We start from the raw sequence: 26,322 nt of genomic DNA on the forward strand, positions 1-26,322 counted from the left end.
TTGTAAAACAAACTTGGCAGCCGTGGAGACACTTCTCCCCCTGAGAAAGAATAGATTTATTAACAAGAGGTAATCAGGAAAGAATACACTTTTATACAAAACTGGAAATACTACTCAAGCTGTTGAAATAGACTGAAAGATAATTCTCATACCACTGGGTATTGCTCACTGCAAACATTTGATGTGCCTGTTAAGAGGGTAAAGATTCATGTGCAAGGGTGGAGTTTAAATACAGTTCACATACTGTTCTAGATATAGATTTAATTTGAACACGTGAAAGTGGTACATGCGTGCCACTTAAGCTTTAGGTGTTTTTTTATACAAAGCCTGTAAAAAATACCTATAAATATTTTAAGAATAAGCACAATATTACTACTGTATAGGTCCTGCTAACACATTGGAGTAGACAGGATACAGAATGTGTTACACTTATAAGTTGTTTTCAACATTTGCTTTAAAGTATTATACACAGAATTTATTACAGAGTTGAACAATCATAAGGATAACACATTTCGAGGGATATGTTTTTAACACATTGCACGTTAGGAAATGCATCAGACTGCCTGTACACAATATTGTACACAGTAAATATTTCTGCTTCATTGGCAAATTGTAGAACAAAATAGTTTACATACTTTTGTGGTATATAATCCATTTCATGATTAAGGCAAAACCATAATGCACTGGCCAAAGAGGATTAACCATACAAACTATGCTCTTACTGTCTGAGTGAAGCTGGGAATTTAACTTCATGAAGTGGCGCAATATTGGTTACATCTGCTACATACACTGCCCGTCGCTTATACTGTACATCATTTTGCCCACCAAGGGAATAAGGTGATAAGAAGCAAAGCATAAAAACCCATCTCTCCAAACTGAAAACACGTTTCCCAGTTCAATCGGAAATGAGCAGGTAATGTTTCAGTTTGACTCCCAACACTTCCCTTGTGTCTTTCTCATTCAGTGGCTACATAAAACATCAGAGCACATGATTTAACTTTAGCCACCACAGCAGTTCCACTTTTTACCCGATTTATTTCTCTGACTGGAAAGTTTTAAAAAGGGTCCAAATTTCAAAACCTTAATGTTTTTGGTAATCACATCCCATTCCACATTCAATAATTAGCAGTATTTACTTTTAGTGGTGGAGTCATTTCTGCGCTGGATTCAAATCAACCAGGACTGAAATCTTAAATCTTAATACACAACTTTGAATTAACGATCATGCAGATAGTAGATTAGCAGATATTTGTATTACTTTTAACTTTGAATATCTACACTTGAGGACAAATAGGCTAAATAAATGGCTGCTATACTAATCAGGCAGAATGTTTGTATGGGGACAACTGGGCTTATGTGCAGTTTTCTCTTTGACTTTGACATCTGTGCAGAAAAGTGGGAGTTGATCATCATTAAATGTGACCCCCATTTTTCATGAATGAGAGCTTTTTATGTACTGCACGTTCCCAATAGGATATGACTAAATAGCTTGTCTGTATGCACTCTCATGTGTGTATTCTGTTTGAAAATAACTATCATAAAATGGTATTTAAGACGATAAATAACATATAAATACTCTGTAACTATATAAATAAAACCTCTCTGGGCTTCTACTCAGTCTCTAATAACGATTATACAGAACGAGTCCATTGGGGACCACATACTAGAAGGGCACAGCCTACTGTGTCTAATACAAATAATAGTATGTACATTATGATATATTGTTTCTGTACACTCCACTGCAACGGCTGCATCACCGCCTGGTATGGCAGTTGCACTGCCCTCTACAGAGGATGGTGAAACTGCTCAGCTCATCACCAGGACGGAGCTGCAATCCATGGAGCACCTCTACACCCAGCGGTGCAGAAAGAAAGCCAAAAGGATTGTCAGGGACCCCAACCACCCCTGCAGACGGTACCGCAGCATGTGCTGGTGCACCACCAGGCTCAGGGACAGCTTCATCCCACAGGCCATAAGACTGCTGAACTGTTGAGCTCATCAGTATCGTTACCTATATATACTTTTCACTTCCTGTTTTACACAGTCCTGTATACATCTCTGTATATATATATATATATATATATATATTCATTATTTATCATTATGCATACATATTTACTAGATCCTTGTTTAGTTTATTCATGTTGCAATTACTGTCTACTACAAATTTATATTATTTTATTTTATATACTTTATAGTATATACATCATAGGGATCTATGATGTATGCAGTATTTTATGTCTTAGATTGCCAATTTCTACTTGGGTGATTTTCTTTTTTTTCTTTTTTGGGGGGGACTTTTTTATGATAGTGACAGTGTATAGACAGGAAAGGTGGGAGAGAGATGGGGGATGACACGCAGCAAAGGGCCTTAGGTCGGATTCAAACCTGGGCCGCTACAGGTCACCCCTCTTTTTATATATATTTAATGAGCATTGTTGGTCGGAGCCTGAGATCCAAGATTTTCATTGCCAACAACTGCTTCTCTGGAATTGTAATAAATAATGCAATAACTTGAAACTTGATCAATATGAGGTTTGATTTGATTGAGAGAGAGAGAGAGAGAGAGAGAGAGAGAGAGAGAGAGAGAGATCCTCTTCATGATGAAGTTTTGGGCTCGATTCTTAGAGATGCGTCGTAAAGGCTCTCCTCATCCAGTGCTGAACTGCTGTCCAGCAAGTACTTTGCAACCTAAAGCAATAGTGAACATAGACAAAACTCAAAATGAGTGTCTCAAGATGCCATATATATCTGAAACAAACTGAAATGTAAGCTGTATACTCAAAAAAAGAAAATAAAAAAAAGAAACAATTCCCATTAAGCAAATATACAATTATGTTGTCTTTATCATTGTCAGGTCGTCACAGGCAATCACTGAGTAGCAATCAAAGATGCACATTATTCCTAGTAGCTTGTGGATCATACATTTTAACCTTGCCTCCTACATGCCGCCACTTTATTCTGGTTAAACAGAAAAAAATACAATAAGTTTGTTGATTTTTACAATTTAATTGGCCAATTTTGAGTACTGTTAAGGGAAATACCTTTTATTGAACAATACAGACTTATATCAATAGGAAGACTAAAATGACTTTGCAAAAATAGTAAAGTAATACCGCCAAACATGTCATCAAAGTCCTGAAAAAAAGTATAAAATATACAATACAACAATACCGACAAAAAGATAACCTCACCCTCACCTTTGGTTGATAATCAATCTTGTAAGCCGTTTGCTGAAATTGCCGTATTTCTCTTATAATGTGAGATATCTGGAGACAAATGAAATTAAAAAAATATAAGACAGAAACAATATTAAAGCGCATGTTATTGTGTGTACTTCAGTACACTGGTGTCCTACCATTCTCATCTTGGAGAAGTTGACCAGGTTGTCCTCGGTGTAGTTGGGTGTTCCCTCCTCGATGAAGGCCAGGTCAGTCAGGTACATTCCCAGGTAGGGAACACAGGGAGGGTCACAGCTGAGGACGAGACACGTGACAGATATAGAGTTATAGTACGCAAACGTAAACAGGAATATATAAAACTTCTCCACCACAATGTGTGAGCACAGGAAAGTAAAACGCTCTAAATACTTACTTCTTCAGAGCTTCTCTCAGGTTTTTGAAACGCCCCTCTGATGACACCAGCTTCTGTAACTTGTCGATCACAGTCTTTGTCTAGAAGATGGAAAAGCAAAAATGTAATGGAAATCGTCTCAATCTTTATTAAAGTTTTATGAACTGAGGACAATTCTATTCAAAATTACAAATATGAGCCTCCCTAAGAGGAAATTGTCTTCCCTTCATTTGGTTTCATTTACTAAATTCCCTGTTTAATTTTCTATACAATTAAAGTTATTTAAAAAAAAAAAATGAAAGTTTGAATTGCTCACTATGGCTCGAGGAAAAAAGCTAAGGAATAGTTTGCCATTTGGAGAACTGAGTAGATCGATACTATTTTTTAGCCTACGCTAAATGTGAAGCCAGAGCCAGGAAAAACTTATCCTAGCATAAAGACTGGACACAGCTAGCCAGGCTCTGTCCAGCACCTCTAAAGCTTAATCATTAACCAATTATATCTGGTATGTTTAACCCGTCCAAAAAGCAACGCTTAAAAACGGCAAGTTGGGATTTTACGGGGAGTTGTGTGCTGAAACGATTTCTGGGAGCAGTGACTTCCCGGAGTCTCCGCTGGTTGCTTGGCAACCTCACAGTGGCAACAAAACTCCAGGAAGTTACTGCCAGAAACAGCGCGGCGCTGCACTTCAAGTTACACAAGCGCTTGTGCTGGTTGAGATTGCTGTTAATAGCCTCATTTCACTCAGGGGAAAAATGTCAAAAAGACAACAAAGTTTGCTTAACTTTTTCAAATACGTTGGATCCCAAACGAGCAAAAAAAAGTTTCTGCCGATCAAGAATGTGGAGACCACGGTGGGGGTTAATTTAATAGTCCGATGGATAATTGCTGCTTGTGAAAACGATTGTTGCAGTGTATCTTTTTACATTTCGCACTGATGCAGTCCATGTTCTGAAATAAAAATAAACATTGCCCTGATGTACACACAGCGTTTAGGTTTTTTTAGTCAGAGAAGCTACGTAGGCAGTGTAATTAGTTTTTTGTTCCGTTACCTCCAACCCCCGTTTTGAGTCGCCGGATCCACCCCCCCTCTGTGCTCCGGGACCTCCCACTTTACAAATTAAGCACTGATTATATTTGGTAGTGTACAAACATTAGAGTGGTATCAAACTTCTCAAACTATTCCTTTAGGGCCAGCTGAACTTGATTGTGATTACTTGAACAATTAAGCTATAACCTGAAAGTGTTGCACCCAGTTAACTTCACGTTGGAAGAAAATGTCAGAAATGTCTGATACCTGCTTGGAAACTTTAAGCCAGGTCTTCTTGAGGCGGAAGACAGAGCTGCGGTTGAGAGAGGATGTGATCTCCAACATGGCGTTGTAGTTGTGGAGGCAGCGACAGATGTCAGCCACTGCCACCCATTTCTCAATCACCCCCACTCGCAGGTTGACATCGTCCCACTGCAGGATCTCTGTGGCGATCCTGTTGCTGATCTGACAAAAAAAAGAGAAAAATACGTAGATAGATAGATAAATTCTATATCTATCTATCTATAATACACATTTATCTTTTTTAATCACAATACCAGACTAAACACATACATCGTTGAAATGCTTGGTTGTTTTCATAATGTAGGGAGTTCTCTCATTCTTGTCATTCTTCATCCAGCCTTGACCAAAGAACTCCCTGCAGAAAAAAATATTTTTTTCAAATAATCAACAATGGAAAAACACACCAAAATGCACTATGTGTGCTTCCCTTCACCCTCCCACTCAGCCTTCATCATTTTTATTGTATAGACCAAGTGCCTGTGTTTGTGCGTTTGTGTGTGCATGCACGTACACATGTACTGTATGTGTGTGTACTCACTCGTATGGGATGACTTTGAAGACCAGGTGGTCGAGCAGTGTGAGTTGCTCAGCTATCTCCAGGGCAGAGTGGCTCTCAAACGGCTCAGTCTTACAGTCCTCCATGGCCTGACACAAAGACATGCAGTGAAAAGCATTATCACAACTAAAGCACAAATCATTTCAACAGGACGCACAGTCATTTCAAGAGGTAAGAGGGTTTATTTTATACTGAAAGGGCTTTTGTAATCTTTCTCTCACCATCTGCGTGATCTCTTCCAGCGTGACCTGGTTGTCTCCAGGGTCCTCCTGAGTGAGAGTCCTACATGCAAAAAGAGAAAAGTGTCATTATTTGACAGTTTTGTCCATAATTGCCATTACCTGAGTAGACATAAATAGATTTGACCTGTCCAAAAGTGCCCAACTTTTTACTGGTTACAAGCACTTTTGGCTTCAGCTCCTCGGGTTGATAATGTTTAGTATCAATAGGGCATGCTGACAGGTTGGTTGGATCGCACACCATACTGGCGTTTCGCTCTAGTTTTGCCATGCTGTACCAATGTAAAAGCCTGTTCTGTCTTTCCTGGAGGAACAGAAAATACTTAATGGATATTCAGAAACTGCTGCACAGAAGAAAAGAGGAAATGTTTCTATAGTTTCTGTAGGTCCACTGTCAGTGTCCATGTACATTCTGTGTAGGTCCACCAGGGCTTAGATTTAGGCCAGGACCTGTGATCTACTGTATCTCCACTTGCAGTTTTTATTACCATGACTTCAGTTGGCATCAGAAATACGTTTTTCTACAGGAAGCTGACAAACAGATGTGTCAAATACAGTATGACTGTATGTGTGATGAAGCGTTGATTATAGAAACCCAACCTGATGATGTTGGCAGCTGCCTTTCTTTCCTGTGTCAGGAGCTCTGGGTCATGCATCACCTCCTCCAGGAAGCCAATTACCCGCATCTTCAGCTCTGTGTTCAGCTCAAAGTCCTGAGGACATACACAGGAACAACAGCAGAGTTTGGTTGAAAGTGTTGTTTTTCTTCTGCAAATGCATCCAAAAGATATATTGAAACAAAGAACGATAGAAGGGAAGGTGAACTTTACCTGCGAGTGTTTGGAGACCCAGTGACGCAGCACATTCAGGACTCTGTTTGTGGCAGCTCTCCTGATAACAAACTCTTTATCCCCATTCCTCTGGTCTGTAGGAAAACCTGGACCAAAGTGACAGCCAACTAAATTCCCACACCACAAAGCAATGAGCTGTGTGATGTCACCATTACCTTTACCTGAATACTGGTTATTTCCTTTACATTTTGTTATTTTGCTTCCAGATACAGAAGAAAACTGTTTATCTATTTAAATAACAGTTTTAATAACAAATGATGTATGTATGTAAATATAAATGCCGTTGCCAGAGTCATATGTGTATCCTCCTCATTCCCCCAGACTTTACTCTTGCTGTGCAATGTTTCTAAATATTACAGTACAAAGTACAAAAACTAACAGCATTAGGGATGTGGTGTGGATGAAGCCAGCATATTACAGTAACCTGCATACAGGAAACTTGAGCTAGGCAGTGAAAAAACAAGTAGTTTACAGTTGATCACTTAGTAGTTTTGCCACATGCAGAACAACAATCACCTGTAGTTAAATCAATGAAAAAAATGCAACTTGTTCACTTGGTAAAATTATCAGTTTGTTTCCTAATACAAGAGTGAATATAAAGTTATATTATTATAATAATAATAATAATAATAATTAAAGCTGCAAGCAGCGATGAACGGGCCCTCGCCTTCTTGCAGTCAGGGGTACTGGCAGATGCAACATCACATGTAGACCACACATTCTAAGTTTCATGTAAATCGGAATAACTTTTGCCAAGATACAACCGTTCATGTTTTAACAGCCACCTACAGCAAGTTGTTCCTCCATAACCTGCGCATTGTTTTAGCTATCAAAATTCTTTTGATAACTTTTAGTCACGAGGGTCCACCGAGTATATATCCAAGTTGTCGTGCAGATTGGACTCACGGCCCAGGAGGAGTTAGACAAAGTATGTTTCCCATATATCGCGATGTGGCTAATTAATAAAGAAAATTCTAACAGCGCCATCTAATGGCCGATTCACTCTAAATTTGGCATGGATGCTCAAGCCCCTATGCGGAACAACTGTGTCATGTTTGGTGTCAATCGGAATAAATCTTGGTAAGATACGCAACTTCCTGTTTCGACAGCCCCCTCCAATATGGATATTAAATCTGGTGAAGATCGGAGCAACTATGTCCAAGTTAAGGCCTTCCACGCATTAGGGGGTGCTATGGAGCCCGCTTACAGGTATGGGCCAAATCGCTGTACAGTCTCGCAAAGCTCCCAGGTGTTTATGTGGGCGCCAATTTTTGTGAGTTTTCGTATATATTGAGGCCGTCAAAAATGTGCCCAAGTGCTAAAACCAATTAGGGGGCGCTATAGAGCAACCATACCACTCCCAAACCTAAATGTGAATTCAGATGAAAGAGTTTACTATTGTGCTCATGACGGCAAAATCTTGAGAGGTTTCGTGCATCCTAAAGTCCTCAAACAAGTGTTTGTAAAATGAAGATTTTTACACGAAAACCAACATTTCGGAAATTTTAGAATATTGTAATTTTTTCTAAAACTAGCACCATGGACTTGAAGATGAGACCTATGTTCCCTCAAAAGTTAGTATATTAACTTATTACTTTTGTCCAATTTAAGGCGTACGTTAGGGGGGGAGCCCAATCACTACAGAACTTTGCAATTTTCACCAGTTGTGACATGTGTGCAAATTTTTGTGAGTTTTCGTGCATGCTAACCCCCTCAAAAATGCAACGAAGAATTGGGAAAAATAATAATAATCTGACCAAAAACAATAGGTTCCTTTGGGCACCGTTGGGGCCCTAATAACAACAATAATATGAGTTAATTGCACTGAAATGAACAGAGGACTTTCCATTTCTAATTTACTTGGAGGCCACCTTGTGGTAATGAGGCATAAAACTGCTTTATGCTTTATGTCACTATGGCTAAATATCCAACCAGAAATACAAAGTCATAATCAAGAAGTTTTTTTGTGGTGATTAAACTAGATTTGAGCTACTGTTTATGCAATCACATTACAGTACTTTACTTTTAATTCCATAATAGTCCTCAACAAGCCTCTGTATTGGTCAACAGAAGTAGCATCCCCTCATGTGACTGACCTGTGCTGGCAAGCGACATACGACGGTACTTTTCCTTGGTTGGTGTGCCTTCATTGGCACCAGCGGTGGCAATGGCGAAGGCCGAGGCAGCAGAAAGGGCACTGCGGTTATTGTCCAGCTCCCGGCAAGATGACACCACCATGCCATTGTTGAAGGAAAACAGGGAAAACTCTATAGATAGGGAAACAAAACACCAATATTACAACCCTTACAGCAGAGATCTTCAACAGGGGGTCCGGGACCCTTAGGGGGTCCTCAGAGTTACTGCAGGAGGGCACCAAGTTATTGTTTAATCATTTAAAAAATAAAATATGTCTGAAAATATACCAAAACAAGTTTGAAGTTTGGGGTCCCCTGCTGGAGCTGCTACCCCCGCGACCCGACCCCGGATAAGCGGATGAAGATGGATGGATGGATGGATGGATGGATGGATGAAAATATACCAAAACATGAGTCCAATATATTATTTTTTTATTTACACAACATTGCCTATAGGTAAGATAGCCAGAAGGATTCACTGTGCGTATGTTTAACATTAAAACATGATGTATAAATATATGATTATGTCAATATTTATTATTTAATAGCTTAGTATTGTATGCACCATAAAGAGTTATGTATAAAGGTATTAGGCCGCCCTACGCATTATTGTAGGCCCAGGTTAATATGCAACTCAATTTTATACAATATGTAGTAGGGGGTCCCTGCTCCGTCTCACTTTCAGCTAAGGGGTCCTTGGCCTAAATAACGTTAAAAGATCCCTGCCTTACAGTAAACATTTCCAAGCCTCTGACAGGATATCGCTGAAATGGAAATTAAGGGTGGCTCATCAGTGAGGTGATTAAAGGTGATTTGATTCCTTATGTGAAGTGCTGTGGATAAATACTATATATATGTATATATGTATAATTAAACTAAGTTGTTGACCAGCGGAGGGCAACAGAGAGCTAAAACAGACCCAGCACAGAGTGTCCTGCAGCTCGTGGCAGTGACGGTGTACACTCCACTGTGTCTGCCTCTGCCTCCCTCCTTCACTCCCTCCCTTCCTCTCTGCCTTCCTCCGTTCAGCTGGGGGCGGTTTAGAAGAACATGCACATCGTTGCTAAGGTACAAGGTTTCCTTCCACCTACTCACACAAGGCACTGGCTTCCCTTGTATCCAGCACCGTGGGAAGAGAACACACTGGGGATGAATTGTGCCTGACTACCTACGGGGTGGATGCCCCCTATCTGTGCGGTATGGGGAGGGCCAGGAGGATGTGGGTGGTTTTTATCAAGACCTTATTTGGCTATAGTTACGTTTGTCATTTTCTAAAAAAAAAAGTTTGCTACAGTCCACTGCAGCAGGGTTTATTTAACTCTATGAGAGAATTACTCTTCTCATCTCAACCTCTTTAAACCTCTCACGCACAATCTGACTCTGCTGGATGGTCAAAATAGATCTGAAACTCACAACCTTATGCTTAGCTTAACACAAAGATTGTGTAGCAAAATCTGTTAACTTATTAACAACATGTTGAGGATTTACTTGGGGTTATTTACATATATTTGCTGACATGAGACTGGTATCTTCTCATCTAACTCTGCAAGAAAGTGAATAAGTTGAACTATGGCTTTCAGCTTGATACTTCTGTGTAGTCACTACTACACCGTCACTGCTGGCTCTTGAACAGTAACCTGTAAATGAATGCCAACTGGTGTTACTTCTGCTTCAGGTCTTTTCAGTGCAGTTCCACTGGACAATTGCTCTTTTTAGATTTCATTTCAGTTTAACTGCTCATTTTATATTATGTGGTTTTTAAATCCTCAGCAATCTGCCAGTTGGAATGATTGTTCTTGATATTGACATGATCTGTTATTATTGATTTGATTTTTTCATATTCTAATTCGCCAAGACACTCCACTGCAAGTACTCTATGTCACTAGCACAAAGAGCTAAGCTACTGTAGTTTGCCAGCTTTTACATTCTTGCCAACTACTTTGTTTTTTAACTAGTGGGTTGGGATTCAAAAGTAGATCACAAGATGTTCCAAAAGTGTCTCAGAAATAGAACCCCTTAAACAGAACATTAGGTCACAACACAATGGCGGAGAGACAAAGTCATACTGCACCAGAGTTTTTGGACTTGACGTTCTTGGGTGTTGATGGTGATTTGGGAGGAGACATTTCTGCTTCTGCTTCGTCACTCTGACTCGGCTCCCCATCGCATTCCTCTCTGACACACAGATCTGGACAAAAAAAGTTTTTCACTTCAAGAGAAAAAAGGCAGCAAAGAAGAAGAAGAAGAAATGTATGGGCATAACTGTTGGGTTGGGCTTGGGGGTAGCTGGGAATGGTGAGATTGGGGCAGATGAAAAATGAGCAAAATTTTAGGCTGAAAAAGAAACCTTTCAAATCTTTATGGTCAATAATTATGGTCAGTTTCATCTTATACCATTGTTATTAAAACATTTAAATTGGATTTTAAGTATAAAAAAACAGGAATACATGTACTGCTGTTCTTTTGCTGTTCAAGGCTCAAAGGATACTGTTAAAAGAAGCTGATTATATTTTCTTTTAGACCTCTTACATATGCATAACATACATCTGTACCACTTTTAAGCTTAATGGGATAGACAGTAAAAGTTGCTCTAGTATGAATAGAGGATACATACAAGATGCGAGCATCACAGTGGGCTTGTAAAAATCCTACCACACTACAAGTGAACCTCATTAAAACTGAGCAAAATCCCTTGGACAGTGATTCTGACCTTGCTTGTTGAGGACAGACTCCTCAGCTTTGCCTTCCGCTTTGGTCTCTCCCTCATCGGGGATTTTGCTGGCCACGGTGCTAGACACATAGAGCTTGTTGATGTCGAGGGTGGTCTTACTGAAGGGTGACATGGTGGAGTGCATGCTTGCATAGCCATTGGGAGAACAGCTGAGTGCAGCCAGGTCCAGGGCTTTGCCCCCTGTGATGATGGGGATGTTGAGCGAAAGCTTGCGACGGCGGTTGGGCGAGGACGTCTTGGTGATGGAGAGAGGAGGAGGGGAGGAGAACTTGCGGCTGACACGCGGCGATGTGGGTGGCTCGCCATAGAGGAGTTTGTTGCTCTGGCTGCTGGCAAAGAAAAGCTCCAAAGAACTGCAGGAAAGGAGAGAATGAAAGACAGGAGAAAAAGACAGAAGGATGAACATTAAGTAGAGAATTTCTCACTACTAAACTACTAGTTGTTTCCGGTGACCTGAATAGGAAAGAGAGGATAGGAGAGAAATAGTGATAATGGGAGTGCATGGTGTACTTGGTATCTGTACACAGAAGCAGAGAGGGACCACATAAACCATAGGGCTCTTCGGGAGCTCCTGCCTCTTTTATTTAAGCTACATTGTTTAAGACAGCATCCTCCTTGCACTGAGAGCCACCCCCTCTGAAGGCCTATAAATAGCATGTCAAGTGACAGTGTGGGAGGCACGGGTGCTGCCAACAGCAACCAGCCCAGGGGAGGCCCACAGAGACATGGGGAGAGAGAAACAGAGAGAAAAGGGAAGCCAGAGAGAGATGGAGAGAGAGAGAGAGAGAGAGAGAGGAAAAGTGTGAGAAAGAGACAGAGGTGCAGTGCAAAAAAAGCAGGGGCAAAAACAGTGAGACTGAGAGGGAGGGGGCGAGAGAGGAGCAACATAGTGGATATGGATTCCACCATAGGGCTACTGACTGAGAGTGGGCGAATGGGAAGCCTCCAGCCCTGTATGGTGTTAGCTGCTGCCATGTTGTGTCTCCTCTTCTAAATTTGCAAAACAGCAAAAGAAAGGAGATGAGAATGGTAAAGATGAGAATGGGGAGGCTGGGAGTATAGACTAAAGGAGAGGGAGATAAGGGGGAGTCAAAAAGAAAATGAGAAAGTCAAAGCTCGAAAAGCAAAGTGGAGAGTCAAAAAACAACACAAGTAAAGCGGGAAAGAGGAAAAACGAGAAGAGATAACTAAGCAGGAGAAGTGAGAGGAGTAAGACAAAAAGAAGGAAGGAGAGAGGAGGAGAGAAGAGCAGGGTCTGGGTGCAAAACACCACCATCAATATTTAATACCGTACAGCTGCTGCAGATGATGGGAGAAAGGGAGAGAGGGAGGGAGGGAGGGAAAGAGAAGTCGAGGAGAGAGGGAGAGGGTGGGGTCCTGCAGCAGAGTGAAGGGTTGCCATGGTGACAGCGCAGCGGAGAGAGGAATGGTCAGACTGGTGGAAAGAAAAAGAAAAGTGAGAGAATGGAAAAGGGTAAAAGAGTGGAATGAGAAAAAAAGGGGGTTAGGTAGAGGTGGGTGGATGCAGGACCCAATTAACTGTGATGGTGGACAGAAGACAGAGGAGTGGATGTGTTGGTGTGACCTCTCACTGCCTCTCCTCTAGTCGCTTCTCACCTGGATAGGTTATGATAGCATGATGGGCTGCTTACAGACAGCCCACATGAGAGCAAACACAAATCCAGACACCGGGGAAGTCCCACCTTTTCACTGCACCATTACAGCACTGTTGCTGCACCCTCAGGACAAAATTATGTGGAAATGTAAAACTTTGTTCCTTTTTCAGGTGTCACTAGCTACATAGTCTCGCTTTGCCAGACTCTCCTCCAAACTCTCCACTCCACATAGCATTCGGAGATGGGAGGAAAACGTGCTCTGGTTTAATGGCATTTCTTTAAACCAATCACAATCATCTTTGGCGGTGCTAAGCACCAGAGAAAATCCGCAGTGCCGCTGCAAAATAGGCTTGGAAGGAACTTGTTTTGGTAGAACGTGTACGTTTAAAAGTTGTTTTAGTAATGCAACAGAAAACTCAGATTGGACAGAGAGTCTAGCTAGCTGCCTGGATTTACCTTGCAGATATCTGAGAAAAGGTTAACCATAGTCCTCATAAATCGACCAGAGTTTAAAATGCCAACACAAAGGAAGCCCAAGGCAATGGATATCCAGCCTAAATGAGTGATTTTCTGGTGGAAACTGAGCAACTCCTGAAGTGAAACGTCAAGGATATAGACTACTAGCTACATGGATTGGCCATTCGGACTAATAAGATCTATCTTTGTAGCAGTGTTTGCAACTGGTACATCAAAGTTAAAGGTTTTTTTATGAACTAGAGCTTAAGACGTTCCCACAATCCACAGACTTGGAATCAAAACCAAGCATACCGACTATAATGTAAATATGAGGTGAAGAAATGTCATCTTGGCATAATAAATGACCAAACAAATAAGACAATGTGTACACACAGATTAAGCAAAACAAGACATAAAATGTTGGATTCACAACAGAAAGGTGCCACCTTTAAACTTTCTATATTAACCTGCAACTAAAATATGGTAGTGGGGACAATTTCATACCAGTGAACACATAAAATCCCTAATTAAACCTCTTGGAATTGCCTCACTCAGGGGATCACTCACCGTGCAGGGATGGCACTGATGGGCTTCTTGTAGATGGTGATGAGCTTGTCCAGTACTACGTCAGCACTAGTGAAGACGCGGTAGGAGTGGAGGAAGGTGTTCAGGAAGTCGATGGAAAGGAAGCGCAAGTCGGTCAGCCTCTCCAACAAACGCTCCACGCTGGCATAGCGGATCTGCAGCACCTTGCAGGAGTTCATCATCTTGCTGAAGCGGATATCGACATCATCGCAGTACAAGCTGGTGTCTGACCTGCGTTCGGGTTTAACTGAGGTTAGGAATGCGACTCACAGGGATTTAGCTCCCAGTACTTATGCAGCCCACCTCCAGTTAGTACACATTTCTAGTCACATGTGGGTCATTGGGGAGAGCATTAACATTGCTATGGGTTGGGTATATCCCCACTGGAAAAAAAACACTTTAAAATCTATGAAATAATCAGTGTGTGTGTGTGTGTGTGTGTGTGTGTGTGTGTGTGTGTGTGTGTGTGTGTGTGTGTGTGTGTGTGTGTGTGTGAGAGACCTTGAAAATGAGGAGATCTTTTTAAATTATACACATGTCTGGTTTTCACTTTGAATGGCTGTTTGAAGGCTAATGGTTACATTAGGTTTAAGTCAGGGTTAGGCATGTAGTGATGGTTAGGGTTAGAGCATGGGAATTATGTTATGTCATTGAGGGCCCTTACATGTACAAATGTGTGAGTTTGGGCACACATGTTCATGCATTTTTCATGCATTTGTCATGTATTTATGTAATGCTAATCTCTGTTTTGGCATGTATAATGTATGCATTTCTGCACGGTAGCAGACTCTCACTTAATCATCTGTGGCACGGAGACTTTACTGTTTTCCTCAAAGGCGTTCATCATCAGACCATTGCAGCGGATGTTGTCTATGCACTGTAAGGCAAGCAGACAGAGAAAAGGCTCTCTGTGAGTATAACAAACCAAGGGGGTGAGTGAGTTCTACCCCTAACAGCCATAGGAGTTGTTCTGTTCTAATCTTGGTAATACATTTGCAGTGTACAGTCTTAGCTCTAATTTTAGTTTGAGTTCATCTAATGATGCTTAAGTCAAATCAGCATTTCACACTCCTGCTGTGAGTTTGGATGGAACATGTTCAGTCTTATCACGCAGGTAAGGACACGTACCTGGCTGATGTCACTTGTCCACGCTGTCTTCTCCTGTCGGGATGAAGCCACCAGGATGATGGTGTAGGTCTGGACGTCTTTGGGCTCTACCATCACTTTAAAATCCAGATGCTCTGTGTCCTGCCCACTCCGCTCCCCTTTGGCTGCAAGGCACAAATTCAACAACCTTCATTTTACTATGACAGGGGGAAAAAAAAAAATATATATATATATATATATATAACTGAGAGCAAACACTGTAAGAAGAAAGAGGAACTTACAAAACAACAGAAATGATGAAATAATAAAAAAAATTACACTTGAGTACACTAAGTTCAGTAATTGTTTTCTTTTTTATGTTGACTTATACAGTACATTCGGAATTATTTAACATCAAATGTCTGAAAGAGCCTGACAATTAGGAAAAACCCCATCCTATGAGAATCTATCTATGATTATCAAAAACCTGCCTTTACACTGAATGAAAGCCTTCTCCTTCTGAAGATGAAATCCCTACAATCATTTAAAGGCCGCAGCAGATATGTGTTTTCCATCTGCAGCCTCTAATTTAGAAAGAGTGGCATGCAACCACACTATTAATCCCAATGATCCATTGTGGTTTCTTGATTGAATCCTGTGAAACCAGTCAACAATTATGAATGTGAATGTTTTGGTTGAATTTCATGGTGGTGAATCAAGAAATAATATCTTCTACAGCTCTCTCTGGATAGTCATGTGAACAGGATTATTATGGAGGATTGTCAGTCTTTGCACCCAAAGGGCTCAGAAAAACTTCACTCATCAGAAAAGGAATGTAACATGTTATTTATCTGCAGTTTATTATACTGAATTATTCTAAATGCTCACTGTTTGCTATACCCCACAGTTAATAGTTACTATGGGAATGAAAGGTAGAAATGATGCAAGTGCTCGGTCTCAGGGTAACATTAGGGAAATACTCTGCACAAAATAGTACAATTACAATTTTGATCAGTGACTGTTATACGGTTTGTCTTTGGTAAATTTGTAATTATTCAGAGAATGTGATGCAAAGTCCAATAGTTTATTGAGCTATATTAACAGAAATCCTCCATAGCTTTATGTTTCAACTACTACTTACAGTACATACTGTATTAAAAATATATTAAGAAACATTTAAAGTAGCTTACACTCATCGTCTGTCCCCTCTGGCTCCTCCATCAGTGTGCAGTCAATGAGAGAGACCACTCCATTCTGTAACAGGGTTAAAAGGTCACAGTCAGTTTGATACCAGCTCATAGACTGTGGAGGCGTCTGTATGCTTTTAAGGAAATCTTAACAAATGCTGCTGAAAAAGGTACTGACTTTGTTAATGTCTACACCAGGGCCATTTAAAACCTGGGTCAATGTTATGATTTGATGTGACTAAAATATTTTTTGGAGAAAAGAAGATAAACTAGATGATTATTATTTTATGTATATATCATATTATACTTGATAATTATCAATTTATGTTACGTTACGTTATGTCATTCTATGCCTCGTTGTGTACTTTTATTTAAAGAGATGTATATTATGTTATCATGCTTGATAATGAACAAACACACACATATGACCGATATATCAAATTTGAAAGACTGATGGTACATGACAGTTGTCAACAATGTCTCACCCCTCAAATTTGGAAATCTTAATTCCAAACTCCCAAATAGCTTGAAATAGGTTCTATCACTTTAGAAAAGGTTTGATTCATTTTATAGGACAATTTAAGAAAAGTCTACCTCAATTTATTGGGTTGTAAATTTTGTATCAGGTCCTGATTACAATCCTACTGTACCTTAGTGATGTGAAGTTTTCCACCGGAGCCTCGGGTACAAATGATGAGATGTTTGGAGAAGAGGAAACACTGTCTCTCGCCTTCTTTCTTCAGAGACAGAGAGCCCAGTCGGCCTCTCGTGATCTTCCCTTTCTCGCTCATCGGGACCTGGATCAGGGAACCTGTGGAGTGTCAGCATCACGCATGCACGCACATGCACACACACACACACACACACACACACACACACACACACACACACACACACACACACACACACACACACACACACAAAATTTGACTTCGATCTTGATCTTATAATTAGTGTTTAACCTGCGAAAGCCTTTTATTGGAATAATTTAATGATGTGTGCATCAGTAATAATTGTTTTCACGTCTGCAGAGATAGAGGAAGGTGTCGAACATCTTGGTGAGAACAGAAAAGACTGCAGAAGAGATGTGTGAGTATGATGATTTAATGTATGTAGAAGAATAATTATTTAATTGTAATACATTCCTTCTTTTGTCAGTGTGACAACTAACTGCCCCTAGGGTATATTGTTTTGCACAGGTCAGTCACTGGTGGCCAGCATGCTTATTGCTCTTCAATTTAAAATACACATTTGTGCATTTGTGTTTAAGTCATCCTATACGCTCAGTTATGCAACAGTTTCCATGAAGACACTGCATGGTGTAGCCAGACTTGATTCCACAGCACTGTGGAGTAAGGTCTGGCAATGCGAGACTACAGCGGTATCAACGGTGATGCGTTAACTTACTGACGTACATACAAAAAGTGCTTTTGATATCAGGTCCTCTGGAAAGCAGTGTGCAGTTACTGAGGCTAAGCTAGCTGCTGGATGGTCCGTAAATCCCTCCAAAATGTCAGGCTTGTTAAACCACAACATCTGGTTTTCTATTTCTACCAAATGTTAAATACAACAAAATGTGCAGTGTGGGCGCCCAGATAGCTCAGTTGGTAGAGAGGGCACCCATATATAGAGGTTTACTCCTCAAAGCAGTGGGCCCGGGTTTGATTCCAGCCTCCAGCCCTTTGCTGCATGTCATTCCCATTCTCTTTCCCCTTTCATGTCTTCAGTTGTCTTGTAAAATAAAGGCCTAAATGCCCCAAAAATAATTTGACAGAGCTGGCCTGAGTAACACGAGAAATGCATTATTTTTGCTTACTTACCTTGCCTAACAAATGTCTGACTGGTGTCCAGCAGAACTTCACAACCCTCCACAATCATCCGCTCAATAGCTAGGTTCTTCCTGATGTTCTCCGTCTCACTCACCTCATCATGCATGATTCTGAAAGTACAGAATTAATTCAGGTACTTCACAGCTGTATGTTCAATTCCTTGACAAAAGAGTATCCCTCCACAAAATCACTACATGAATCTGATCGACATCTCTGTATTAATGTATACACACTGAGTTGTAACATATGATGTAGCACAACATACAATATATTTTCAATTGCTTAATTGATTGGCTGAAAGTAGAATTACCTGGAAAGTTCCTCCAGTTTTGACTTAGCGTAGTCTAAACTGTTTCTCTCCACATGTTCATGGGGGGTGTGAGCCAGCAACTCATGCAGCGTCAGGATGTAACGAGGGATCTGAGAGAGAAAAGAGAAAGATGTTTGACACACTTATTGAAATTGGTATCTTTAACATTTTAGTGTTAACATGTACACAAGAGATTTCAAGCTTTTTAAAAAGCAGTGTCAAGCATCTTGACTCTAATGAAAACTGGAAATGTGTTGGTCATGAAGCCTGAAAGACAGAAAGCTCATCTCGTTTACCAGAGAGCTAGACACTTTTGTTCACTTTCACCATAAAACACTATATTTCCTTTATTACCACAACATACTCTTTTATATCTTAACTTCAAACATGACTCTCAGCAGCATTGTTCTGCTGATAATGTAGCTTTAAAAAACCCAAATTGTTATGTTAAAGTGCTACAACTGTTTGCATGTCATCTCATTACTGAAGATTTATATGGGGACATCACACAATGGTCCAATTCTTATAATTATTAACTTTTTTATAACAGCCAAAAGTTGGAAAGATAATGCATTGATGCACTTTGGCTTTTAATGTTACAACTGTTGCCCTGACAAGGGAGCCACAATTAAAAGTCAACAGTTTATACTTAGAGTTTTTCCAACTGCTTACACACGTTTTCAAAACTATGTCTCCTTTTTTCAAAACTCTACACACAATTCCCAAAACTGCACACACAAAATGCAAAATGCCTCACATCTCCTTCAAAATGAAACACTGCATTCAAAATACCATAAACACATCTCAAAATGAAGTATTTGCATCAAATGGCAAACACTTTTTTCATAATAGTAAATCTTTGGATATACCATGTAAGCTCTTTTGTCTTTCATAGGCCTATATCTACATTTACAATGTTCTAGAGAGAAAGTAATCTGCTTAGAGGAGTTGAAAAGTGCACTGTAAACAACAATGTAATGTTACAGTAAAACAGAAATGATTTATTGGACAAAACATCACGTTTGTAAGAGTAGCACAGTGTTGTATACAGTAGCATGAAACAAGAAAACAAAACTACAAACCAAAGGTATCATTTTTAGAATAAAGAATATGTGTGTGTGTGTGTGTGTGTGTGTGTGTGTGTGTGTGTGTGTGTGTGTGTGTGTGTGTGTGTGTGTGTGTGTGTGTGTGTGTGTGTGTGTTTGTGTGTGTGTGTGTGTGTGTGTGTGTGTGTGTGTTGTGTGTGTTTGTGCGTGTTTGTGTGTCGGGGCGGGGGGGGGGGGATTGTATGCACTTTGTGCAAAACAAAGTCTGATTGATTTGTAATGCTGAAATAGTCATTAGATAGTTGCATGCAGTATGGACGCCATTGTAAAGCTACTCAAGATGGGCTTCTCTCATTGGTCAATCCGTGGTTGATCACATGATGTATAAGTGTGGCCCTGATCTCATCAGAGATGGCTCTCCTTCATCCTCTTCTTTCCTCCTCTTCTTCCTCCTCCTCCTCCTCCTCCTCCTCATTGTCGTCCCCTGTCTCTCCCTCCTCCTCTTCTTGCTCTCTGTCTATTGTTGGCATTAGTTGTTCAAAACAGGTAATCTGACCTTTGACCTCTGTATAGGCCTATACTAAAGCAGTGATTGGTTAGTGATCAGTTAAGCATAATGTGTTTCTACATGTGAGGAGTGTGTGTGAGCCCTGGTAAATAAGTGTAGCATTTTGATTGGTTGTGTTTAGAAAAGGAAAGCAAGTCACTTCCTGTTAGATTTGTGTGTCTTAGGTAGAGAATTGTGTGTAATGTTTTGAAAAAAGTGTTTTATGCAATTGAAAACTGAGTGAAAGGCTGAGAAATAGCTTATGGTTTTGGAGATTTGCTGTGTAGTTTTGCACTTTGAGTGAGAGGTTTCAAAAATCGTGTGACATGAAAAGATTTTGTGTGTAAGCAGTTGAAGAAAACTGTAAATGCCATCTTTCAGAACTTACTGGTCCAGTTTAGACCAAGCCAGAAGAATACAAAGTCAGAAATGTGAAAATGTGAAAAGCCACAGTTGTTGCATCAGATTTGTAGGAAGGCTCTGGATTGATTTATAATACTAACATGAATCTTGCTGTTTACCTACAGCGAAACCAAGGTTGGTTAATTCAGGTACAATACTGCCTATGATAAATATATTTACCACATGGTTGTTGGAGCACTAAGCTGTGGAACTGTAAGTAAGGTATATGTGTATACACATAAAACTGAGTTCTTAATCTCAATCTTAATAAGTGCCATAGAATAATTTATTAAACTGTGTGAGGACTGAGTAATAATACTGCAGCCCTGAACTCTTACCTGAAACATGGGGTAAGTGAGAAAGGTCTCCAGTGTCCTCTCCTCACAGTCGGGCTTGGCCTCATACTGCTTCAGCAGCTTGTCGAAGTCTCGGTTCTGTTTGCAGTGGGCCAGGATCTGCAGGCTGTACTGGTGGTTCCTCACAAACTCCTGGTAGATGTTCAGCATGGGCAGCAAGATGTCAAACAGGTCAGCTGTAAAGAGAAATCTTCATGAATATATACAACATGTTTTGTTGACTTAATTCATAAAGTACATTTCCTAAATCATAAAAGATTTTATCTAACAAAGATAGAGACACAAACAGCAAATGAGCAAGAACTAAAAACATAGGCTACTTCTTTTAAATCAATCTCCATTAAAAAAGAGTCAGTTGCTCGATATTTGTAAAACTTTCGGCAAACACTTAAATTCAAAACTTTTTTTTTTTTTACATTTTTCTCAAGAAAAATACTTTCTGTTCAGTTTTTTAAATATGATTTCTGCATGCTATGAGTGCCACAAGCCATCCTCCATTATACTGGTGTACATATATATATATGTAGATGGTGGCAAAAGTCTCACAGGTCGATATCTCAAAAAGACTGCAATATCTTTGTTTTTTATGTGCGATTTAATGTTGAACTGTGCTCTTACCCAGCACCAGTGTCGGCCAGCTGGCTATCCGGGCCTTCAGGCCCTGGTAGAAGATCTGATGGAGGAACATGATGGTCTCACTGATAAAACAAATAAGCAAAATGGTGGTCATCAGCTTTTGTTCTAGTGTTCTCCCTCTCTTGTTCACAACTGTTGGCAGCTCCCCCTGCGCCGTGTCACACCACAATCACAACCAGTCTCACCACCAGCCACCTGTTAAGGAAGATGCTGCTGACATCATCGTGAGTAATGGGCGGCTTCTTGGAGCTGGCGGCCATGCGGAGCGGCCGCAGGAAGTTGTTGACCAGGATGTGGAGTTGCTGGACGTATTCAGCCTCGGCCTCCAGCATGCTAAACACCACCTGGTTCCTCTTCCTCATGCTTTCAGCGTGGGGTGAACGGATGTAGTCCTGGATGATGGTTTTCCACTTCCTGCGGCAAATCCAACCTCGCAGGAAACTCTGGACCTGTGATAAAAAAAGGTTAGCACACAAAAGTTAAGTTACCTTTTGTATGTGTGTGCTTATGCACACAAAAAAAAAGTAATTAGTCCTCCAACCTATTATGCACCTTTGGTAAACATTTGGAGATACCTAATTTTAGGACAGCCATGATATGTTAATATACTGTACAGAATTACATTGAAAATAAGTGATCTGGGAAAGTGGATTCCAATAGAGTCACATAACGTTTTCCTATTTAATTTAGTTTATTTATGTATTTAGTTCATTAACTATTTAAGACAAATAGCATTGTTTACATTAAAGGTCCAGTGTGTAATGAGTTTAGTTGTTCATTATCAAAATCTGTGTTGCCCGTTCACAAACTTGTCCTTTTTCATGAATATTTACCACCACCATCAATTCTAAGTATTCCTTTTGGCTTGAAATTTACATTTGCATTTGCATGAACTGGGGTAGACGCTCCATATTCATGCACCATCTTGAAATACGTTAGCCGGTAAGGGACATACAGGACACTGCTCTGCCTTTCACGTTTTCGCTGTCACATGATAAAACTCACAGGTGCTGCTAATGCTGCTAATGGGTATCGTCGCTTCCCGGCCCCGGCAAGTTTGAAGAAGGAAACATGGAGGACAACACCTATTCAAAATCCATATTTCAGGAACAGGAGGAACTTCTTCTTCACCCAGAAAAAGAAAAAAGATATTGAAAAGAGCAAGAGACCGGCTTTTTGAAGCATGAAGGCTACCATAGCTGTAATACGTACTTTGAACTGCGTGGTGCGAGAGAGTTGATTGCGATATATGATCTCAACGCTAGATGGGAGAAATTCCTACACATTGGACCTTTAAGCATTATTATATATAATATATAATATCCTGTCACTGTAAATAGTCCTTCCTGGTAGTAAATGTAAAGATTTAGTGAAGAGGAAGGCACACCTTTAGTCAAGTCAGTCTCAGATCCATATCTTAAAGACAATATCTGTCACTGCTATGAATACAAGCTAAAGCTGGTTCTGGTTTAGGTGTGTTATTGGCATTCATTGATTTTTTGGTCACTTGGGGGCAGCACAACAAGCTGTAAACACTAAGATGTCACAATGACTACCTTATAAAGTTGCAACGGAGAACGTGCTTGTCTGTTTACACATCCTGCAGACATTCATTTACGAGTTGTGTTTCTGCTGACCTGAAAAATGTAAGTCCAATATTCATTGTCCTTTAAACTCTGTTCTCACCAACTCCTGAGAACAATATCTTCTTCTTTAGTTGGTAAATGTTCCACCAGATAGTTTCTAACTTTATCTATCTATCTATTTGTTACTGGGTGTGTGAATTCAGCTCAGAAAAATACTTCGCACATCTACAACTTCAGACAGGTGCGTCGGAGAGTAACACCATTTGCCTGAAGATGGTCTTGTACCGAAACGTTGCCTACTATTAAACTTTATATAATGTTTGCAAGTTAGATAGTGTGCGGGAGTTTTCTTTGCAAATGTGTGAATACAGCTACCTGCTGCAGCTGGAAACAATGGTTGTTGAGCACTGAGCTCAAAGATACTAAAACGCTCTGCAGAGCAAAGGGGAACTTCAGAATTAGGTGATAATAATATGTAGGTCTGTCACCTTAGCTTTAAAGTAACTGGCTTTCCAAAACTTTACAAACTCTCCAACCTTATTAAGGAGCAGGCAGCTGCTTAAGTAGAGCTGAAGACAGAACAAGCTGGTGGTTGTAGTGGATGAGGAGCTCCCTGAGATGAGGTGCCCAGAGATGATGTAGTTGTTTCAGAAACCATACGTATCCCTGCTGGAACAGGTCAAACTTTCCCTCCCTCCTTCCTACTTGGTCTTCTTCTTTGCATTTTTTCTTGATAAAGAATGAAGAGTCTGGCTTTCTCCTTTAAAACTGCACAGCACCAAAGCAGTCAGATCTCACCTTTTTGATCTTCTTAATCTCTGTGTCATCTTCACTGGGAGGTACCTCTGGATTTGACTGGATCTTTTCATTGTCCTTGAGCAGTCCAGCGATCTGAAACCCAACACAAATCAAACATTGCATTGACTGAGTGACCAGAGACGACTACCTCACACTGTATGCAGCTATAATCCTACTCGTAATCTTGGTTCATATCATATTCTCTCACTGCACTCTGTTTTTATTATGATTATGAATGCTTTATTCAGAGTATTTTCTTTACTTGGTTTTTGTTCAACTTTGTTACCGTCCGTTCACTGGTTTCAAAGAATTCATGTATGAACACACTGTACCAGCTGCATCAAAGTTATTTTATTCAACCCTGTTTCATTTACTCTCCATTAGACTGACACAGTATGTGAATAGGAGTAGACCAGAGAAAAACAGCTTTTAAATAATAAAGGACTGAAATTGAACAACACAACCCAAAATCCATTACTACTAGGTCTACATGTTTTAGCCATGAAAAGTGAGACAGTTCATTATCATTCTGTGGTGCCGGCTGCGGCATCAGATACAATAGAAGTTGATTCATGCATATTGAAAACATTCAATTCAATTGGAGATAGCCATTAGCACATTAAAGAGAGGTGCATTTGATCTAGTTTAGACTGAATAATTAGGATACAAAACACTCCACCGTATTGCAGAGCCTCTAACAAGGACATCCCGGGGGTGCTGCAAGCTGTGATGCTCGCCATGAACTCACAAAATTGTGGTTTGGAATCTGGGTCTTGACCTTTGTCCATTGCCCTTTCTGTCTTTATACTCTGTGCCTGACTACTTTCACTTCCATCTTTACTCTCTCTGTCTCTCCTCTGTGTGCATACAGTAACACAAAACACACACTCACAGGTATTACTAGCATGAAATTACAAGACAGGTTACCTCTGATTTTAGCCGCTCTATCTCGATTTCCCCATCCTCTATCTGTTGTCGAAGTTGCTTGGCAACCGTTTTCTCCGTCTCCACTATTTGGAGTAGATGAAGATACTTCTGCATGAGGGTCTCATGCTCTGTAGCCAGGTTCCTGTAACTGTACAGACACACACACAGACATTGTAAGGACCTCATTAACATATGTTTCATGGGCTCTCCATTGCCTTATCAAAGCAAAAGCAGACTTCTAAACAGCATATGTATGAACCACAGACCTTACGTCCACACCAAGCACAGGCACTTACACAACCTTCTTCAAATACTTACGGGCTTAGCAAACCATGTGCAAAAGCTGCTTCTGCATGAGCAATAATGCTGAGCATTACCCAGTTGAACAAAAGGGTTTTAGTTTAATTTGATTCAACATTGCAAAACAGCTCGTTAAAGTGGAATGTGCTGAAATAAATAAGTGGTAAAAAAGAAACTCAAAGCATTAGAATAGGACATCAGAAACCTTTATAAAAACACTATAATGATATGCAAATACAGATTTTCATTGCCCTGCTGTGTATTACATGCGGACATTTAGAGTGATTGTATCACTTGGCTTTCATGATCCTTATTTGTCTCTGAATCTTAAGGGGGCATTTACAAACTTGTGTAACTCTATCCTCAGATCTGTGATCCTACAGGGATTTGAGTGACAATCTGAAGCCTGGCAGACTATATAGGAGAGGACATCATGGTTGTTTACATTCAGTTGTAGTCCTTAGCGTCCTAGTCAGCTTAATAAGACTTTTGAAGCTAACACGTCACGCTAGCAGCATGGGTTCTAGGGGTGGCAACACAGAAGGAAATATGTTGATCAATTTCCAATATTGGAGCCTAAATGCAGCTTATTGATGTTGACTAATTAGCATGCAACAATTAAAGTTTATATGTAAAACTACTGTAATTTACATGATTCATTGATTTAGAAGGAATTGAAAGAATATGTACAGTGTTTATAGGTTGATGTAGTTACAGAATATTTACAGTAATGCAATACGTTAATTGTTTGATTCCTTGCACTCAAGATGCGTGTTTTTATATTACACATAAACTAGCTAATTAGCTAGCTAGTACGCACACTGACGTTAGCAGTGCGGGTTTCCATGGTGAATGTTTGTTTGTAAGTTAGCAGGAAACTGCAGCAGGAAAACTAATGTGGTTGTTGTTCTGTGGTTCTTGTGTTGTGTAGCTGCTGTCTGACACAGTGTCACTGGTTTATGCACGATTTGATTGGCTGTATCGGAATAAACTCCCCATCTATGTAGACGGATATCAGATATTCTGTCGAATTAAAACTAGGAGGAGCCACTATGAAACCAAAAAACATAAAATACATATGTTTCTCTATTGGTTTCTGATTTTTGTTTTTCAATGGAGGAACACAGGACAAGTGATATCCAGGGCCGATATGTATGCCGTAACAGATAAAACCATTTTGATGCTTTTAAGGGGAAACATTATATCTCCAGTTTTGATGATTTTAATGCCTTTCAAT

General features: G+C 40.2%; 1 protein-coding gene across 2 annotated transcripts in view; it reads right to left on the reverse strand.

Moving 5' to 3' along the window:
* Positions 1-2,130: 2,130 nt before the first annotated feature.
* LOC144519177 (ras-specific guanine nucleotide-releasing factor 1-like) overlaps positions 2,131-26,322 on the reverse strand; it is a 31,503-nt gene continuing 7,311 nt past the window's right edge. The window contains exons 3-27 of one of the 2 annotated variants that reach the window (XM_078252151.1): positions 24,786-24,933; positions 23,859-23,951; positions 21,670-21,923; positions 21,457-21,536; positions 20,821-21,014; positions 18,488-18,597; positions 18,169-18,287; positions 16,999-17,159; positions 16,352-16,415; positions 15,204-15,346; positions 14,870-14,952; positions 14,058-14,306; positions 11,398-11,771; positions 10,754-10,875; positions 8,649-8,817; positions 6,532-6,638; positions 6,302-6,414; positions 5,684-5,744; positions 5,445-5,551; positions 5,177-5,261; positions 4,871-5,068; positions 3,595-3,674; positions 3,359-3,476; positions 3,201-3,269; positions 2,131-2,691 (exon numbers count right to left, since the gene is read on the reverse strand). In XM_078252151.1, coding sequence (XP_078108277.1) covers positions 2,599-2,691; positions 3,201-3,269; positions 3,359-3,476; positions 3,595-3,674; positions 4,871-5,068; positions 5,177-5,261; positions 5,445-5,551; positions 5,684-5,744; positions 6,302-6,414; positions 6,532-6,638; positions 8,649-8,817; positions 10,754-10,875; positions 11,398-11,771; positions 14,058-14,306; positions 14,870-14,952; positions 15,204-15,346; positions 16,352-16,415; positions 16,999-17,159; positions 18,169-18,287; positions 18,488-18,597; positions 20,821-21,014; positions 21,457-21,536; positions 21,670-21,923; positions 23,859-23,951; positions 24,786-24,933 — 3,394 coding nt within the window. In that variant the 3' untranslated portion in view covers positions 2,131-2,598. Of the gene's footprint in view, positions 2,692-3,200; positions 3,270-3,358; positions 3,477-3,594; positions 3,675-4,870; positions 5,069-5,176; positions 5,262-5,444; positions 5,552-5,683; positions 5,745-6,301; positions 6,415-6,531; positions 6,639-8,648; positions 8,818-10,753; positions 10,876-11,397; positions 11,772-14,057; positions 14,307-14,869; positions 14,953-15,203; positions 15,347-16,351; positions 16,476-16,998; positions 17,160-18,168; positions 18,288-18,487; positions 18,598-20,820; positions 21,015-21,456; positions 21,537-21,669; positions 21,924-23,858; positions 23,952-24,785; positions 24,934-26,322 lie in introns of both variants that reach the window. The other variant, XM_078252141.1, reaches the window with a different exon arrangement.

This window comes from Sander vitreus, chromosome 1, assembly GCF_031162955.1.
Source record: "Sander vitreus isolate 19-12246 chromosome 1, sanVit1, whole genome shotgun sequence".
In the NCBI taxonomy this organism is placed as follows: domain Eukaryota; kingdom Metazoa; phylum Chordata; class Actinopteri; order Perciformes; family Percidae; genus Sander; species Sander vitreus.